At 34.8% G+C, this 21,427-nt stretch overlaps 1 protein-coding gene across 1 annotated transcript in view; it reads right to left on the minus strand.

Moving 5' to 3' along the window:
• The window catches only part of GPR149 (G protein-coupled receptor 149), a 43,024-nt gene that overhangs the window by 10,576 nt on the left and 11,021 nt on the right, over nucleotides 1-21,427 (minus strand). The window contains exon 3 of the mRNA XM_058188657.1: nucleotides 16,742-17,193. Within this exon, the coding sequence (XP_058044640.1) occupies nucleotides 16,742-17,193 (452 nt within the window). The remainder of the gene's footprint in view (nucleotides 1-16,741; nucleotides 17,194-21,427) is intronic.

The following is a 21,427-nucleotide window of genomic DNA, read 5'->3' on the forward strand; positions in this document are numbered from 1 at the left end:
ATATATATATATTTGCAGATTAAGCATCTCTATTTTCTTTAACCATTTTGGACCTAGTTTCCAGACCCTTTAACATCCTGGTCTCTCTTCTGACCTATCCTTTTAATGTAGGGCAAGCATGCATTGGTATTTTTTAGCACCTGTTCTAATGGGGCAGCTGCAACATCCACTATATTTACCTAATTTGGACATTTCATTTTCAACATTTTAATGTAAGAACAGTTATTTTAATGCCCCCAAAGTTCTAAACCATTCTAGGACATTTTACTACATAACTGGGGAGTCCCAAACTGACTAACAATCAGTAGAAAATCATATTACTGTTTTTTTTTTAATTTGCATTTATATCCCGCCCTTCTCCAAAGACTCACGGCGGCTTACACTATGTTAGCAATAGTCTTCATCCTATTTGTATATTTATATACAAAGTCAACTTATTGCCCCCAACAATCTGGGTCCTCATTTTACCTACCTTATAAAGGATGGAAGGCTGAGTCAACCTTGGGCCTGGTGGGACTAGAACCTGCAGTAATTGCAGGCAGCTGTGTTAATAACAGACTGTCTTACTAGTCTGAGCCACAGAGGCCGGTTATTACTGTTGCTGCTGCCTATCACTTTTAAATATAAGAGGAGAGTCATCAAAAGATATTCTATGGAATATCTGCACAACTGGACAAAAAAAGAACAGCTACAAGTAAATGTGAGTGTGTTCTGCTTAAGTGCGTCAAAGTAGAAGCCATTTCCTGGAGCCCTGAGAACTGAGACTGAAGGTTTCTTTTTTCAGGGCGAATGGCCTTCATTCATTCATATAAGAAAATTAATTATTATTAATTATTGTAACTGAAGAGCAGATAATCTTGACAAGATAAAAAACAACAACACCAAGTAACAGTGCCTCTCATAGAGAGTCTGTCCGTCAATTGTTTCAGGCAGGAAGCCCAGCTACACAAGCTTAATTCTTTATTACCACCTTAAGGACATGGTAGAAAATTGTGGAAGCAAGAACAACAGCTTCCCTTTCTCCGTGTTTCTGTCTCTCTAACACAGAGAATGCATATCCATACATATCAACATGATTCTCCATTCATGAATAAAAGCACAGGAAGAAATTCTCGAAATAATTTGGTAGGTAATATAATAAACATGGATTTTTACCTTTCCATAATTCAAAGGAACAAAAACTATAATTATAGCATGCATCTCCCCCCAACTTTTTTGGTCCCTCCCCTGTATTAAAGGGTTAGTATTTCAGACGTGCATCCAGCTTAATTACTGACTTCTCTAAAGAGCCCAAAATATATATGGAGCTTATTCAGAATTGGAAGAAATATTTCAGGCTACCCCAAATCATATTGCAGTAGTGATCAAGCAAAACAGTAGCAATCTGTTTGTACTTATACCTCGAGGCACATTCATGTTAAAATGGAAATCAGATGCCAAACAACATGCCAAGAAAACTAAATTTACCTCCTATGACATTTGCATGGTTTGTATCTTTTTTTCCTACAGAATTATTAGCTTATTCTTAGTGCATTATATTGGCCTTAAAATTGCTTCTAATGTACAGACTGTTCAATTTTTAAAACAGCACATAATAGAGGGAACTAAGGAAACTATCCTGGGAAATAATAAACTCCATTTTAAGAATGTAACGTACATAATTTCAGGCTGAAATATGACAAGTATTCTAGGAGAAGTTGAAGTTGATAAAATTTTATTTTTTATGTAGTACTTAAACTATATTACTTAAACATCCTGGTTCAAGATCCAGGAAATATGGGAACCTGTTCAGAGAGCCACTTCTCACCATGCAAGTGTAAGCTAGAATGGCTGAAAGTGTAATATAGCATAAAGGTAAAGGTAAAGGTTCCCCTCGCACATATGTGCTAGTCATTTACGACTCTAGGGGGCAGTGCTCATTTCCATTTTAAAGCCGAAAAGCCAGTGCTGTCCGAAGATGTCTCCATGGTCATGTGGCCAGCATCACTAAATGCCAAAGGTGCACAGAACACTGTACTTTCCCACCAAAGATGGTCCCTATTTTTCTACTTGCATTTTTTACATGCTTTCGAACTGCTATGCTGGCAGAAGCTGGGACAAGCTCACCCCATTATTTGGCACTAGGGGTTTGAGCTGCTGAACTGTCCACCTTTCGATCGACAAGCTCAGCATCTTAGGCATTGAGCCACCGCGTCCCATAATATAGCATATTAAGATAGAATAAAAAGTAATTTGCTACAGTTTCCTGGTCTATCTCTTATCTCAAAATAATATTTTCTTACATTTCTTGGAATTCATTATGACTTCTACTGTTTTTATCAATATATAAAATACAAAGAAAAACAAAAATAGGAAATTAAGGGAAGGAAAAAGAAAAAGAAAAGGAAAAAAGAAAATATGAGGCGTAAGGGAAGGAAAAAAAAGTGTTGACTTCCAACTCTTTTTAGCACAATACAAGATAACAACATTCCATCTTTTTTCTTACATTTGTTGAAAGTCTAAAGAAGGCTGTATTGTGTGTGTGTGTGTGTGTGTGTGTGTGTGTGTGTGTGTGTGTGTGTGTGTGTGTACAGGTAGCCCTTGATTTACAACAGTTCATTTAGTGACCATTCAAAGTTACAATAGCACTCAAAAAACTGACTTATGGCCATATTTCACACTTATGACCTTTGTAGTATCCCCAAGGTGATGTGATCAAAATTCAGATGCTTGGCAACTGGTTCATACTTACGACCATTGCTATGTTCCAAGGTTGTGTGATCACCTTTTGCAACCTTTGACAAGCAAAATCAGTGGCGAAGCCAGATTCACTTAACAGACAGGTTACTAACTTATCAACTTCAGTGACTCACTTACCAACTGTGGCAAGAAAGGTCGTAAAATGGGGCAAAACTCACTTAATGTCTCACTTAACAGAAATTTTGAGCTCAGTAGTGGGCATAAATCAAGGACTACTTCTATCATCTATCTATCTATCTATCTATCTATCTATCTATCTATCTATCTATCTATCTATCTATCTATCTATCTATCTCCCTGTGTGTGTGTCTATGTAGAATCTCACTCTACATGTATCCCTAAAAAAATATAACATTTTGTTTCCATCCACTTCGTGAATAGCTGAATGTGTTTTATTTGTATAACAAGCCCACTGAAATGTCAGTTGTTGGCTGATGAGCTTGTACGTGAAGAAAAAAATGGGCAGAGCTTTTTCAAGCACTGTATAAATGCTTCAAACTCCTGATAAGGCAAGAGAATAAGGACAGGAGAATCAGTCAGTTTTATTTATCCTTACTTCATTTTTGCCAATCAATCAAGATTTTTCTTTCTTTGCTTGCTTTTGCTCATTTGAAGGCAGGTTCAATTTGATCGGAAGGTTTTCATCTGTTAAGGACATTATTAACAACTAGTATGGGTTGGGAGCAGATTTCTTCAATAAATGCATTTTTGTTGGCAGTCTTCCCATGTTCAAATATCTTTCTCTAATGTAATATGTTTTTCTCTATTATTTTCCTACATACGCATTTTTAGCAGATTTTGCTCTAATACATCTATGAGTATTGTTTGTTTTTTAAAAAATAGCAAGCAGCATTGTAACCTTTGGAGAGTTATAATATTCTGATGTCAGTTTTGGTAATATCTGAAAAAAAACAACAGGTGAATTTGTATCCAAATGCAAACTGAATAAATTGATATCTTTTTCTTCCAAAGGGACTTAGCTTGAGTCTAAATCAGTGGTGGGATTCAAGTAATTTAACAACTGGTTCTGTGCCCTAATGATTTCTTCCAACAACCAGTTTGCCAAACTGCTCAGAAAGTTAACAACCGGTTCTCCCGAAGTGGTGCGAACTGGCTGAATCCCACCACTGGTCTAAATCATACAAAAATATATTTGTGGCCAATCCATCTGGCAACATAATCTACTATTTTAGATACTAGAATATTTTTGTAGATAGCAGATAGATAGAAGAGAGAGAGAAAGAGAGAGAGGGAGAGAAAGAGATAGAGAATATTCCATTTGCACAAAAGAAAAGTAAAAACTCAATAGAATGTACAATTCCTCAACAAATTAGTGAATTCAGTCATACTTAAAAATTCCAAGCACAAAAGACTTAAATAAGGCATAAATATATTTATCATTTTGTCAAACTTTAATATGAAAAATGATGTTGTAGGAAAAGTAATACTAATTTTTAATGCATTTCATGTGACGTTTGGCATTTCTCCAGTGTCTAATAATAAGAGTGCAATGTGCATTTTCTGCTGTCTGGAAAATATCTATTTAGATGGAACAGAATTTCAAATAGGAATGCTTTTCTTTCTATGATATCCTTTTATGCTACTATTTTAAGAGACAACTATAGAGAAAAATGGAATAGATTGTCTCTGAGAAAAATTGAACACTCTAATTGGATGAACTCCTCCGGCAGTCCTAACAGCACATTCTCAGAATGGTCCCTATGAATTTGACATAAATAAGAGAGGTAGCATTTCAAAATGTAAAACTTATCTGATATTGCATATAAGTAATAGATTGGAATATTCTAAATGGCTTGCCTTTGCTCTAACACAATTCTATATAATCATATGGGAAATCAGAATATATATGGATGTTGTATGTAATTATGCATTTATGCATCTATCTATCTATCTATCTATCTATCTATCTATCTATCTATCTATCTATCTATCTATCTATCATCTATCTATCTATGATATAATTTTATGCATTCTAATAGTTTTGGTCTGAATACATTGGCATAGCTACTTTAAATTTAAAATCATTGTCTGAGAGAAGATAGAAGATGTGGCATGCATACTTTTTCACCATGTCATGTATTCTTTTCTAACCTTGAAATACAAAGCTCAGTCTCCTGGGAGCCACTTTATTTAATATATTGTAATGACATTCAAAATGTCAACATCTTTGTTTCCTTGAATATTTTCTTGATTGTCTGGGGCTCATATTGCTTTTCTCTTATTGTTTCCTACTAATAGTTGGGATTGGTTTTTTTTTTTCCTTTTAGAACATTTGTGCATTCTGTGTTGAAACTATGAAAAACAATAGGTCGTTGCTTTTAGCCTTCAAAGCCACCTGACTGCAGCAACCGAAATGGGTGACAATGATAAGTGTTTTGTTACTATGTTTTTCAAAAAGAAAAAAAAAGGCATTGCTTGCCTTGAGCATCAATTTGTCTTGTAACAACTGAACTCTGGAGAGTAAGAATTAAATATCTCCTGTAATTGACTTGGAGGAGAAGTGGGTCCAGAGCTGCTATCCTATAAGAATACAAGAATAAAGCCTATTAAATTGAGACCTGCTTCTGGAAAAGGCATATATAAAATTTAACAATAGTTCTGAGATTAATAAGAGATATAACATTCCTGAACAAGAGTATGTAGAAAACTGAAGCCATTTTGGAGCTTCAGTGCTGCCACACTGGAGCTAAGGGATAGGGAAGGAGGGATTATAGATAGCTGGGATTACATAGTCAAAATAAAATACTTTATCCTGGGAACCAAGGATGTTCTCACACCGGGCTGGAGGAAGGATGAGTGATCTCACCAGACCAGTGGATGCTGCCTTGATTGGCCCATGTGACTGATTGTTTGGGGTTGAGGGGAAAACTTTTACTTTTAATTAGGTGAAAATCAAGGGTTGGTTTTCACCAGATACAGTATGTGTCAATTTGATATTTCCAATAAAGCTATTTGAGGAATTCACCTTCCTTGGAGTTTTTGCTTGCAATGGATCTATTACTTGGAACCCTGACAGTTTCATTCCCATTCCCAAATCCTTAATCCTGAAGATCGTAATACAATGTATCTGTGGGTAATCTAATATCCTAGTGCACCTGACAAGACACATTTAGTATCCAGAAGGTTCCATGCCCTAACTTTTATAGAAAAATCAGCTAGTGAGTTATAAAACCTTGCAGGCTACAGTGTCCACTTCATCTCCAAAAATACCTGTGGGAACTTATGTAATTCACATAAGTTTGCTGGGGTGGGGGAGGTAGAGGGAGAAGGCAAAATAATATTTTGTGGTGATGACCAGAAGCAATTTGCCTTCTAGTATATGGGAATGTTATAACTGAACATACATATCATAGTTTCAATTTTTGTAAAAACATGTTTTCTCATCCCATTACAGCCATTTTTTCAACAGCCTACCTTCAGTAAGATTGGGGAATCCTAAAAAAATAAAAAATAAAATAAAATAAAAACTTGATGGGGAAAAAGATAGATTGGGGAATCCTATCTTAACATACCCTTCTTATTGCATCCATTATTGATAAAACAAAGGGTCTCTGCTTTGTTTTGTGACTACTGCTCATTAGGGAAGAAATTTAAACAAGGTGACGTTCTTTAAAAACCTTATCCAATGTGTTTTCATTGAGAAGGGTGGCAAATCACCCGGAGTCATTTAGGTGAGATGGGTGGTATACAACTTTAATAAATAAGTACAAGAAAAAAAATGAATTCTGTTTGTGTTTGACTTCAGAGTAAATTTCCTCTCCACAAAAACATTCAGTTTCTTAATCCTGTGGTACTCCTGTTCAATGAGTTCAGCAACACTCATTCCAAGCATTTAGAAATAAGAATTATATCTCATCTGGTCACTCTGTTACCAGTTGTTTCAGGCCATCATTCTTTAAGGAAAAAATAATTGTGGTCAGAAGTTAAAGAAATCTATTATGTTAACTTAAATAAAATACCTTCCAGGACATCATGGCAACGATTTGTATCTGTTGAGTGGGAAAGTAGGGGAATGTTCATTTTGGAAAAAATCAGTTTTGTGATTTACATCTGGTTATAGTTATGGCCCACACAAGGTCTGCTCTTTTTTTATGTTATTCCATTAAAGTGTCTGCACTTTCCAGAAGTGGAACTAATTATTGATTCCCACCATGAAGTAATTAAGGCTTTGAAAACTGAAACAGAGAATATCATTAAGCCTCCAGAATTTACTGATAGGCAAATCTGTATCTTGGTAAGGAGACATTGTTAGAATAATAATAATTCCACACTGTTGTGGCTATGATGGCTGTTCTGTTTCATCAGTTTGACATATATAACTACTTAAAACGAGGACCTCCTGTTTTACTACTAGGGTTGATGTGGGAGCATAAGATATGAAAAAAAACTCTACTATGTGAACAAGTTTCAAAGAGCCAATGCTTTTGCATGGAGATAGCTAATCCTGTTTCTCAAAAAGCTTTCTGGACTAGATTTTACGGGACCGCCTGCTGTTACCACATGCCTCCCACCGACCCGTACGCTCTCACAGAGAGGGACTTCTCAGGGTGCCGTCCGCCAAGCAATGTCGGCTGGCGGCCCCCAGGGGAAGGTCCTTCTCTGTGGGGGCTCCCACACTCTGGAACGAACTTCCCCCGGGTTTACGCCAAATACCTGACCTTCGGACCTTTCGCCGCGAACTGAAGACACATCTTTTCATTCGCGCGGGGCTGGCTTAAATTTTATGGATTTTATAGTTTTTATCATTAATTTTAAATGGGGTTTTAGTTTCTATATATTCTAAATTTTTAGGCAAATTATAATAAGTTTTTTAATCTTGTATTTTATATAATATTGTCTTGTCTGTTTTTATTTGCCTGAGTCCTTCGGGAGAAGGGCGGTATAAAAATCAAATAAATAAATAAATAAATAAATTTTCCTAAATCTGATGCTCCTTAGATGCAACTTCTTCAATTTTTCTGCTTCTCTTTGACGTTTTCTCAAAGTGCCCAAAATTGCTCCTCAAAGCATTAATTTTACACACACCCTCTGTTTCCTGGAGAGTGAAACATATTTGGCAAAAAGAACTGACATGCAGTCAATCACCATTATATATAACATGACAAACATTAAGAGAAGAGTTCCGAAGAAAAGCATATCCTTGAAAAGATTATTTATCATAATTGTTATGAGTTTGAGCCTTCAAAACAGTATGAATGACATATATTAAAGATATGGAAACAATATGAATAAACATAAACTTGCTGTTGAAAAATATGACTACTATAGTAGTGAAATGTAAAGTTATTACTATTTTTTTAAAAGTAAAGAAAACACTTCAAGGCTATTTATCTTTGATGAATTTTTAAAATGCTGGCTAAAGTCCTAAGAATTTAAATTATTTGTTGTCTTTAATAATTGTTTGAAGACCTATTGGGAGAAAGAGTATATAATCACTGGGAGTTGGGCAGCACATAAATTAAGCAATTTATTATAAATTCAATATAGGAAAGCAAGCAACCAGATATAAGTAAATGTAATGAACAAATAAGCAAGCAAATGAGAAAGTTGCTGTTTTCTTTTTTCCTTGCCACCAGAACTGTGAACAAAATGCAATGGATATACACCTTTTTTTTTTGCTCTTTCATCACCTGTGATGAAATATATTGAATTATGTGCATAGATTTGTTTTCCTGATTGATAATATGTGGGGTTTCAATCTACGTATATCTCAGTACAATCTATGTATATCTCAGTGCTGTAAGAAGTAGTATAGTTATGTCCTCACATAAAGAGTTGTGCACAGAATGTACCGTTCTTACTAATCTGAGTGATGTAGAAGGTAGAAGTCTGATGAAGATTAATTTCTAAAAATAAGTGAAAGATCCCCCCAGAGACCAAAGTCACATTAATGAATAGCTAAATGTCAGCAAAGGTTCCTTTTGATCAAGCCTTGTTGTTCTCAAAACTCTATTTAAATGAAGAATTGCTATAATATAATAAAATTTTTCTGAAGAACTCGAGTACAAGGCCCAATCAAATTCATTTTGCCTAATGTATATGTACTGAATGAGTTTTCCCATTAGAGAAAAATGCTCGTGAACAATCATGAGAGGAGCACTAACAGCATCAATTTTGCAAGTTCAAGATGACCCTGAGAGAAGGGTGGAGGAAAAGGCTGGTAACACAGCCCATGTCTTTACCAAAGTGCTGAGCTCTTTAATTCAGTGCTGAGAAGGGAATGCACAATGCCCTCTGCAGACTGCTAAATCTAGTATTTGAAAGTCCCTTAAACAGGGGAGCTCCAGGCAGGACTCAAGCTCAGCCCTGGTAAGGTATCTATTCTCCACCATCCTCTATTAATAAACTTCTTGAAGCAAACCTGAAGTACATTACTATTTTCGTTTCAAAATTCTCTAATAAGTAAAATATTACCATGTGCTACCTCTGCATATGTATGTATGTATGTATGTATGTATGTATGTATGTATGTATGTATGCATGTATCACTGACCTTCAACCAGATAAAAAGAGATAACAAAAATATTCTCAGCTTCCTTTTTTTTATGGCCAAAAGTAGCACTATGCTGAAGGTGTGGCCATTTTAATGAAAGAATTCAGCAAGAGCCAGAAGCTTTTGGAATTAGTGCTGAAAAAGATGTAGTCCACATTCTTTCAAGTTAACTAAGGACTTATTGACTAGAATATGGTTCTGAAATTCATTTTCTAGAAGTAAATTGGTGAGGCTAGGAGGAAGTAATTTGCCTAACTTCCTAAGCAGAAACAAAAACCTGAGCCCCAATTGCAAAACCACATATTTCTGCTTCTATCAAACGGCTATTTAACAGCAGGAGAGAGCAAGCGAGAGTGAGGGAGAGCGAGATTGGCCTGGAAGGCATTAGGGGTAATTGAAGTAGTACAGTCTTAGCCATAATGTTAGAAATATGTGGGTTTAGGTTTATATAATCCAACATAACAGTCTTTGAAACTGCAAGGAAAACTAGAGGAGCAGAGACAGGAATTTTATACCACAAAGGGGTTCAAATTTGTTTATTCAATTTTAATTTCAAAACTTCTTCCTATATTTTTTCAAGGCTTTTGCTATAACCTAGTGGGTTTAATTAAAAGTCATTATGTCAAGCTCTTGATGAAGTTCCTTCAATTTTAAATGACATGGATCTACTACACCATTCTTAAACTATGATTAAAGTTTGAGATCGATGGAATATTTCAGAATCAGAACTAGTTTCAGCTTCAATTTTAATTTTATTTAGCAATATTAGTTAAATAAAAGCTAATATTTATTTAGCAATATTAGCAAGAGACGATTATTATTATTATTAATAATAATAATAATAATAATAATAATAATAATAATAATAATAATAATAATAATAATAACAACCTGATTTTCTTACTTGCTGGGTAGAAAAGCAATTTTTAGACACAACTGTGCATTTTTAATCTATGTGCTCTATTGAAAATCATTCTCTTGAATGTGTTGCAGTGAACTGCTAATTAGAATGCTTTAAAGAAAAACCACAGGATTACATTTGTGATGTCACTAAAAGGGGAACAATTTGCTTCTCTCCATGATACATAAGGAACAACATTTACTCAAAAACTGAAAACAGAAAATGATGATAAGGAAATTGTCATATACTGTGCAATTTACTAGAGTAATAAATGAGTCATTAATAAAACAATATACTCCTTCTATTTTTCCATAACCTCTGAGATCAGTTCTAATTTGTTTTTATTTTTGCCATTCTCCTGATTTTTTCAAGAAATATATGGCAAGCCAATGGTTACTCCTGGATTCAGAAGATAACCGAACTTGCATATAGAGATCTTGAACTTCAGATATTGCACTAGAAGAAGGCATAATGTCAGTGACCTGAATTATGCTTTTGAAAACCTCAAAATTAGAGACATGATAAAACAAAAAACTGTAAGGCAGGGGAAGCAGAAGATAGATAACAGATAGGCTAAATAAGTATCCAAAATTATGAATTTGAGACAAATGAAATTATAGCTGCTTCTGATCTACATTGGTTTTTGCTGATGTCAAATCTAGCATTTCAAAAAACTCTTATAAGGGGAATATTTTTTTTTATATGTTACTGTTCTGAAAATATTCTGATTTTTCTGGATTAGGAGGGACTAACAATCTTAATTCATGCACTTGTCAGATCATAGTTTGATTGCAATTCATTCTACCTGAAATTACCCTCTATCATTTAGAAGCCATGTAGCTGCTTGCCTAATCATGGTAGAGAGATTCTATAGTAGAATAACTGGGTACTGAAGAAATCACACTGGTGGTCAGTTGGCTTCTAATTCAACCAGGTTTTTGTTTTAAGGACTTATGCTCATGTTTTATAGTTATTTGCTTTTACTGTTGTTGCAAGCTGCTCAGAGTTAAGGTGGGCAATGATACAAACTTTTAAATACATAAATTAAATAAATTATAGAAGTATTTAGGTGACATATATATAATGGTGCATAAATCCTATAGCTTTTATATAAAAAATGTATTTCAGTGGAACCAACCTTTAATACAATAGGGAGTGGAGGGCAGAGAAATTACAACATGAAGCCCCAATTTAATTTCTAATTATTCATACGAAGTTGGCTTAAATCGAAGAATAGTCTTGCTGTTCCGGTAGGCAACCAAATAACATCAAGTTGTTTTGGACTATAGTTATGACATTGTTTTAATGGACAGTACCAGTTAGAATTAGTAGAAACAATTGTCTTTGAGACATTTTTATATCACAATCCAAAGAGTTACTTAGGAGGTGATATTTATAGGAACGTGGTATTTATAGGAATTTTTTTCTAAGGACATTTGCATAGAGTTGTGCTTTAAAATGAAAAGACTGTAGCTATGCAACAAAACACATTGGTTGTGGCAGATGACATGATCCTGAAAAAAAAACCAAAGAAACCAACAGCATGGGTACCATGACTTGTTTGAGTGTGTGTGAATCTTCTCAGCTGCTGTTTTTATGTTATTTTGGTTGTTTTTAACTCTGGTTTTAAATTGGTTACAATTTAACAACAGACGTTCCTTTTGATTTCCTTAGGCGGATGAGTGAGCTCAATGTCTGTTCCCAAAAAGAGTTTTGTCTTTAGTTATTCATCATTAATTTTTAATAGCAAATATCCGTGCAAATATTACATTGCACGTAATATTTTTGCTCATATGGTGAATTCCAGTGCTTCTCCTTTATGTGCCATGAAAAGAAACCAAATTTGTATTACTATTTTCAATATTCAACTTGAGCAAAATAAACTCTCTTTCATAGTCCCATATTTTTATCTACCTGGAAAGTTTTTCTCATTTCTGTATCCACAGTAGATCAGTGAAAGTGGAATGGTTTCTTCTTTGTGTGCAATGCTCTTCTCAACTACAGCTGCATAGAAGTCATATTTATCCAGTGAGGCAAACACAAGTGATTGTGCCAATGAGGGGGGCTGAATATGTCATTACCTTGTTCTTATGTATCTCGCACTTGAAGATCTAGCTTTCTGATTACATTATAGAATAATGACTTTCAGAAGATGCCAGGTTTGAAGGTCATAGAAGAGGACTGCAGTTGGTTTTGATAACTGAGGCTCTTTCTGGCCTTAATAATGGTGGCATTATTGCCACCTGGTATTTATCCTGACCACATAGTCTACTGTGTATATAGACTACCACATATTATATATATGGTATTTATCCTGACCACATAGTCTACTGTGTACATAGACTACCACATAGTCTACTACCCTCAACACTGTCAGACTATTTACTGAATCTGCACTACTATTAATCGTTTCATAGTTCCCATCACCAATCTCTTTCCACTTATGACTGTATGACTATAACTTGTTGCTGGCAATCCTTATGATTTATATTGATATATTGATCATCAATTGTGTTGTAAATGTTGTACCTTGATGAACGTATCTTTTCTTTTATGTACACTGAGAGCATATGCACCAAGACAAATTCCTTGTGTGTCCAATCACACTTGGCCAATAAAATTCTATTCTATTCTATTCTATTCTATGAAGGGGGAAAAGGGACTTTTCTAGTCTGTATGCATATTTGTGTTGGAGGGCAGTAATTTTGATTCTCAACCTATTCTATAAGTGTTTATTTTCATTTCATTTTAGTGAGACAGCTTTGAAAGCCAATTTTGTCTTTTGGGGAGTGGTGGGATAATGATAGTTTTGTTTCTTTCTCTCCTGCTTTCTCACTCACTATGTGAATTTGGAGCTTGCTCATTTGAAAAGATTTCTTAATACAATCAGTTTTCCTTCTATGAACAGATGGTTTCAAATGTTCAGCCTTGCGATTTGCCTTTAGAATGTATAAATTAAGGAATCCAAACTCAGAAAGAAGAAGAAACTTCAGAAGTGTAATTTTTTTAAGTGAAATAATGCAAATTTACACAGCAAAAACTATCATAGGCCTGCAAAACTATGCTCACAAACCACAGTGTCCATGTTTCCATAAGATACTAGACTAAGACAAAGTTAAGTCTTAACACATGTCACGTAACATACTAAGACAATGAACATGTGTTCATTGCACAAGCAAGGTTTTGTCAAAGTACTATGTAAGCCACAACTTAATAGCCTGTTCAACCTCAGCCAAAGAGACAATAGCATATGTTCATTTGGATAGTGAAAAAATACTGCTTGATATTGCCTTTGAATAGATGTGGATAAAATTTTGGAAAATTTTCAAGAGATTACACTATGATCTTTCCATTATAGACAAAAGCTGAAAAACTAGCTTCTAATAGTTGTTGATATTTTACAAGACTTCCAAAATATTTGAACAGGCATGCAATGAGGCAAAGTAGCTCAAAGGTGCTCAGAACATAACTGCATTTGAGTATCGTAATGAAAATCAAATAAAGGTCAGCCTTCCCAAGACAATTATTGTCAAATGAATGACACTAAACCATCACATTTTTAATTTAAATTATGGGACACTGTCCAAACATATAAACCAAAATAATATCTTCCGAACCTGGGGCTGGAATGATTGAGTGAATCATACAGTTTTCAAAACGAGTGTTTCAGTGTGTCCCCATTTTAAAAAGTTGTTGACATAATCCGTATTAAAGAAATGGAAGCTGAAAAAATGTATTATTTGGGGTAAACCTGTCTAGTTTTTTCTGTTCTGCCCACTGTAACTATTTTTTCCAGTCTACAGTCTACAAAAGGTGTATCCAAACTGTGGCCATAGGCTGCATGCATCCTCCACAAGATGTATAAATTTATAAAGATTTTTTTAAAAAATAAAGGACGTTTGTTATTTATATACTTTAATTGTATTATATATTTTATATGTGGCCCTAGGCAATTTCTTTTCAGTCAATGTGGCCCCAACAGTCCAAAAGGTTGGACATCCAGGGTCTACAACCTATCTTGTGTATCATTATTGCTTGCTTTAAAGACTATTTTCTTTATTTTTTCCAAAGCATGAAAGTACTTTAAAAGAAAGTATATTTCTACACTCTGGAGTGTAGAAAGAGAGCCAGTGGTGCATGGGGTCAAGTCAAATATTAAAATTGTTTTAATTTAAACTGGAAAATTAATTAAAAAGAAAGTTCCAGCCACTTGGACTATGGGCTGAAAGCTTATAAAATACATGCTCTTGGCTCAAAATGAATTTGGACAGGATTAAATATCAGGTATAAACTAACATTTCTAGGCATTGATTCAAATATTTATTACTTTTAAACATGAGGGGTTCAAGTGAAGATCACCTCTATAAATGCCGCTTTATCTATGCCAGCTTTTTCTCTGTGAGCTTTGTTTCTGGTACTTCTGCTACTTAATATTGCCATACAAGCAACCAAATCTTGCTCAGAAGGGGCCCTGATTCACTAATATATCTACCCATCCTGGCACCCACAAAAGTGTTTCCAATGAGTGGCTAAGTTTGCTGATCTCCTATGCCAATCTGCCTGGCCATCCAGTCAACCAAAGAATGAGAAGTAGCAAAGCCACAGTCTTAGGGCACATAACTTCTCTACAGGTTCTTACCTGTCTACAGTTCCTAATTAGAATAAATGGAAGCTAATTTGCTGTCATTTCCTTATCTGCACTATGTCTGTTTTAAAAGAAGTACAAATTTATAAAGATTTTTAAAAAATAAAGGACGTTTGTTATTTATATACTTTAATTGTATTATATATTTTATATGTGGCCCTAGGCAATTTCTTTTCAGTCAATGTGGCTAACAGTCCAAAAGGTTGGACATCCAGGGTCTACAACCTATCTTGTGTATCATTATTGCTTGCTTTAAAGACTATTTTCTTTATTTTTTCCAAAGCATGAAAGTACTTTAAAAGAAAGTATATTTCTACACTGTGGAGTGTAGAAAGAGAGCCAGTGGTGCATGGGGTCAAGTCAAATATTAAAATTGTTTTAATTTAAACTGGAAAATTAATTAAAAAGAAAGTTCCAGCCACTTGGACTATGGGCTGAAAGCTTATAAAATACATGCTCTTGGCTCAAAATGAATTTGGACAGGATTAAATATCAGGTATAAACTAACATTTCTAGGCATTGATTCAAATATTTATTACTTTTAAACATGAGGGGTTCAAGTGAAGATCACCTCTATAAATGCCACTTTATCTATGCCAGCTTTTTCTCTGTGAGCTTTGTTTCTGGTACTTCTGCTACTTAATATTGCCATACAAGCAACCAAATCTTGCTCAGAAGGGGCCCTGATTCACTAATATATCTACCCATCCTGGCACCCACAAAAGTGTTTCCAATGAGTGGCTAAGTTTGCTGATCTCCTATGCCAATCTGCCTGGCCATCCAGTCAACCAAAGAATGAGAAGTAGCAAAGCCACAGTCTTAGGGCACATAACTTCTCTACAGGTTCTTACCTGTCTACAGTTCCTAATTAGAATAAATGGAAGCTAATTTGCTGTCATTTCCTTATCTGCACTATGTCTGTTTTAAAAGAAGTACAAAGAAAATATTCTTTTAAAAATCATTGGAGTGAAGAGATTCAGTCCAAACTCAGCAGAGGTGAGTAAAAGATTTACCATACCTGGTATTTTTATATTATTATCATTAAAAAAAATGAAGCAGCTGCAGATGCTTTTATGTTTCCCTTTATAGTCTGAAGTTACCGGTATTTATTTTTTTTCAAAATCAGGTGCAGAAATTTGAAGCTGCTTAAATTAAATGTTTTCCCTCTCAAACCAAACATTCAAATTGAATCATGCCTTCTTTGAATTACACTTATATGTGAATGAAATCAGTAATATTTCATATATATCTATCCTCCCAATTTGCATCTTAACTGCCAAAATAAATTACAGACCTATCTGCAACATAGCTAAACTAAAGTATCTCTGATTTGGTTGACCCAGACTTCCATCCTTCCGAGGTGGGTAAAATGAGGACCCAAATTTTTTGGGGAAATACATTGACTTTGCTTAGAGAGGGCTGTAAAGTGGTATATAGGTCTAAGTGCTATTGCTATTACTATTTTCCAGTGAAATATATTGGAATCCGTTCTACTATGCTGAGTATATTGCCTTGACCGATTTGTAATTTAGAACATGGCTATGTTTTTTTACAAACCCTAGTAACAAAGTGACTTATCACTTAGAAAGCTTAGACCCTGAAATTCTTAGCACTTGTTATACTTACAAACAGATCAGCATGTGCAACTTTTTGCTGTCAACCACACTTTTCTTTTGAAAATAGACATGGCCAGGACAAAGAAGTGAGCAAGTCAAGGACAATAACTAAATTTGATTTGTTTACATTTGAGCTGTATGAAATTAAGTAAATATAATTGTTATGGTTGCTCCCCATACACTTAATCATATCCTCCCTTTGTATCATTTTAAAAATTGTACTTTACTGGAAAGTTTTGAAAGTTCTCTGGAATAACATTCAAAGGTTTGAACCTCAAGTTATGAACCTTGGACATAAAAGATTTCAGTACTAAATTACACACTACCTGTCGAGGGGTCCTTTCCGACTTACTTCTGCACCACTCCCAGTCAGAGAGTTCTGGTTTCCGGCCCTCCTCATGAGACAACCTTCTTTCTGGTCCTTCAAAAAAACTTCCTTTTTCAATATTCCGGATCTCTTCTTTCTTATATGACATTTTATCAGACATTAGGCAGTCTATGAATTTATCCCTGCTTAAGTCTTTCCTGGTGTCTGGGCTGTCAACGTTTTTGCAACCAGCAATATTTTTACACGTGGAGCTGTCCACCATGGAAATGGTGCTGAACTCCATTTTGCAGCTTTCTTTTTGAGTTCCTTTTGTGTTCTCACAATCGCAGTTGAGCAAGCTGTGGTAGGATATTGAATTGCTGCCATCACTGTGGTGATTGTCATGGGATATCCTATAGATTCCATAACCTTGTTGAAAGGACAAATTGAATTCAAAGCCTCTTCTTTTGGCTAAAGAAAGAAAGAAAGTAAATCATTGCGTTGAAACAGCTAGAAGCCAGCAGGACAGTTAATAGTTTATTTATTTATTTTATTTATTTATTTTCATCAAGCATGTATTTTATGACAGATACAAGTGTAAACATAATTATAAACACATGTAAAGGGTATGAATAAAAGAAAACATTAGGACAGGGATAGTAGGCACGCTGGTGCGCTTATGCACGCCCCTTACAGACGTTTTAGGAATGGGGTGAGGTATACAGTAGACAGTCTAAGGTTAAAGTTTTGGGAATTTGGGGAAAAAACCACAGAGTCAGGTAGTGTATTCCAGGCATTGACAACTCTATTACTGAAGTTGTATTTTCTGCAGTCTAGTTTGGATCGGTTTACCATGAGTTTGTATCTATTGTGTGCTCTTGTATTCTTTTTATTGTATTTTTATTGTATTTTTTTAAAGTACACCATATTTTGATAATTGGGTTAGCAGTGAATTTTATCAAAACATATATTTTAAATCAATGTCTCAAAACATTAAATGAGAACATAGAAAATAGTTGAAGCCAAAGTGTGTTTGCACAATATTTTTTACTGGGGCAGGGAGTAGATCAGTATATTATATAAACATCACAATCCAATTAGCACCAGACAGTAGAGGAAATTAGTTTTAGCTGTAAACAGACTATGGTTCATCACTGTGCAAACTGGAACAAAGGTTAACAAAAGGTTTACCTTATTTTTCGTTGCTGGCAAGGAGATAAAAGTTCTAAAGTGATTGCTCTAAGGACTTCTTGTCTTACTTTCTCTTCGCTTTTTATTCCTTTGCAGCTCATAGAGGGATTGAATAGAGAAAGCCATAGGCTGGGGTGAGTGATCCTTCCCCAACCCTCCTCTGGCGGAAATGTTGACCAGGCCAACAGATGTATTTTAATGCTTAAAAAAAACCAGCAGGAAGTAATTATCTCCCAGACAGTGTGGCAGCTGGGCAACCATCCAAAAAAGCTGTCCTTCATTTGATCATGGGCAGTGGATGCACAGAGGGAAATCAGTCATACAGTCATTAAGTGAACTCAATGAATTTTATTCCAGTGAGTGTATTTAAAATTGAACAAAATGTTATAAATTTTGCACATTTATTGTATATATTTATTTATGACTTAAAGAGAGGCACATCATAACATTTGGAATGAGAAATAAAAATGTCTTAGAACAAGAGCACAGTTATTTTCCAGCTATTAGAAAACAGTTTTTTTATGTTGGTTCTATTAAGAACTGTACACTCTTTGAAAGTCTGTTAAATTTACACTGGAAGTAAATTAAATGACCTTATTGTAACAAAAATAACATAAAAATAAATGCTAATTTGACTTGGAGCTAGCATTAATAATATCCTGAATAATGTACTGAAAAAGAAAATATTGCTATATATTTGTACAATATATATTACAATATAGTAATATACTATTTCTATACTTTTGCTAAAATATATCCTATCCTACCCTACCCTACCCTACCCTACCCTACCCTACCCTATCCTATCCTATCCTATCCTATCCTATCCTAGCCTATCCTAGCCTATCCTATCCTATCCTATCCTATCCTACCATTTTACAATTTTCTGCATATTTTGCTGGTTTAATGATTCAGCCTTCAACTTGTTTTCAGGGCTTGGATATAGTTTTATTTCGGTGGCACAAGTTTAATATATACCTCCACAAACAAATGAATCTAATGAATCTCAGATCCAAAGTCAATCACACTGACCTCAATGAGATTTACTTTTTGGTAACTTAATATAGCATTGCAGCAAAGTAAATTAACTTGTCCCACTGATGTAAACTTAGCTTCACCCTGATATTGTTGGTATTTAAGACAATGAACTCTGAAAATATTCTGATAAAATTGAGACTGTATAAATTAGTCATAAAAAGTCACCTTGAGTTCAAAGGGAATTAAATATAAGTAAGTAATAGGATTTTCATTTTTATCATAATGTGATGCTTTAGTGTCTTGAGAGTAATACAAGTAGGAACAGGTGCTTCTGAAAGGACCACTCTTGCTGGTAGAGATAGATGGTAAAGTTAAGAGTAATATACAAAGCAGTGAGGCAGGCATAAAGAAAGTAATTGCCTAAGAGAAGAAAACACCCCAAGGTTCTGAAGGAACTGGCAGACGTGATCTCAGAACCACTGAACTATATCTTTCAAAGATCCTAGAGCACAGGGGAGCTGCTAGAGGACTGGAAAAGAGCTGATGTAGTTTCCATCTTCAAAAAAGGGAAAAAACAGATCCAGGAAATTACAGACCTATCAGCCTGACCTCAATACCGGGGAAGATTCTGGAAAAGATAATCAAGCAACGAATCACCGAACACCTAGAAGCAAACAAAGTAATGACCAAAAGCCAACATGGGTTTGTCAAAAACAGATCATGCCAGACTAATCTTATTGCATTCTTTGACAAAGTGACAAAATTAGTAGACCAGAGGAATACTGTCGATATAATTTACTTGGACTTCAGTAAAGCATTTGATAGGCTTCTGGTGGCTCCGCTCTCTCCGAGGGAAGCCCTAAGGGCGCCCGCGCTGGGATTCTGTAAAAGCCGGCGAAATCAACGGCTGAAAGTACCTTCCCCGGTAAGGAGAAGGGAAAGAGCAGAAGAGGGAAGGGTAGAGCTCTCTCTAGAGGCCCCGTTTGGGGAACTCGAAAGGGAAAGTTCCCTGGAATTCCTTCTGCAAAGCTCCAGCCCCAGTGTGTTTCTGCTTTAAGCAGACAGAGAAGAGAGCGACCACTTCTGCTTCAATTGATTGTTATGGATATTTATAAGCAGACGGAATAAAACACAGGAGATCAGTCATTTAAATTGCAAGTATTAAATCTGACTTCTATTTTTTCTTTTAAAAAAATAATAATTTTTTTTCCCTCTCATCTACAATCAACACAATGAAATAAAATGGCGTTTACTTGTTGAGAAAGTGAAACTGAATGGAGATTTTATCTTATTGTACTGGACTGTGGATTGTTGGATTATTTTAGTTTGTTTAAGTATTTCATAAGGGGATTTTCAGCAAGAACTTTGCCATGAAGGTTTTTCAGAAGAATGGATTCGTGACTTTATACAGGATTATACAGAAAGAATGTATTTAATTATTCAACAATACGAATTGGAAAAAATGGAGGTGTTTTGGATGAGAGTTTGGAGAAATTAACCAAAGTAATCAGGACTTGGAATATGGAATGGATGTAAAGAAGCCTTTTTAAAAAGTTTGGATGAAAAGCCTGAAGTTGTGCTACAGGAGGCTGTCTCCGAAATGGAAAAATTCACAGGGTTAATGCTTTCCAAGAGTTCTCTTTTCGGATTGAGGAATATCGGCAGTAACTCGTGGATTCTTGGACATAAGGAACTATTAGGAAATATTGTGACTGACTTTTCAAAAGGAGTAATGAAGGAAAGACAGAGACTAATGCATCAAAAATGGCAAGAGACAAAAGTATCATTTTGAAAGAATTTTTTTTAAATATTAACAGGAAAAGATTTTAGCCTTTCTGAAAGACAATACGTAAGGAAGATTTGGAAGAAATGGGTTGATTATATGTTTTATAACCATCATAAAAGACTAGATATTTGGATTTATACTGGATTTTGACAAGGAAGGACTAAAGTTGAACAGATATTGTAATTTCCCTGTATTGAAATTCTATAATCTGTTGTATTGTATTTTAAATAGAATATTCTCGAAAGATCTTATGTAAGGAAGACTTGGGGAAAATTATATGGTTATAGAAGTTATAAGGAGATATTCTCTGAATTGGATTGGATTTCTATGCTTTAGCTGGTTTTAAATATTTTAGGATTAATTTGTTCTACTGATCTATATATTTTATTACTGTTTATTGTTAATTTTTTGAAGGATTTTGGTTATGTAAGGAGGAAGTCAGAGCTAGAGAGGGAGAATTGGTATAATAGTTTTGGGAAAAATTTTTTAGCATATGGTTGTTTTATTTTAACTATACCTTGTGTTTGTTCCGGGAAGCCAGGGGAGGGGAGGGGTTTGTGAAGGAGAGGGGTTGGGGAAAGGGGGGGAAAAATTTTTGTGTAAAACTTTTTGAATAAAAAAAAAATAAAAAATAAAAGTAAAGCATTTGATAAAGTAGATCATAACCTACTACTAGATAAAGTAGAAAAATGTGGGTTAGACAGCACCATCACCAGATGGATTCGTAACTGGCTGACCAACCGCACTCAA

The sequence above is a fragment of the Ahaetulla prasina genome, chromosome 6 (genome assembly GCF_028640845.1).
Source record: "Ahaetulla prasina isolate Xishuangbanna chromosome 6, ASM2864084v1, whole genome shotgun sequence".
NCBI lineage: Eukaryota > Metazoa > Chordata > Lepidosauria > Squamata > Colubridae > Ahaetulla > Ahaetulla prasina.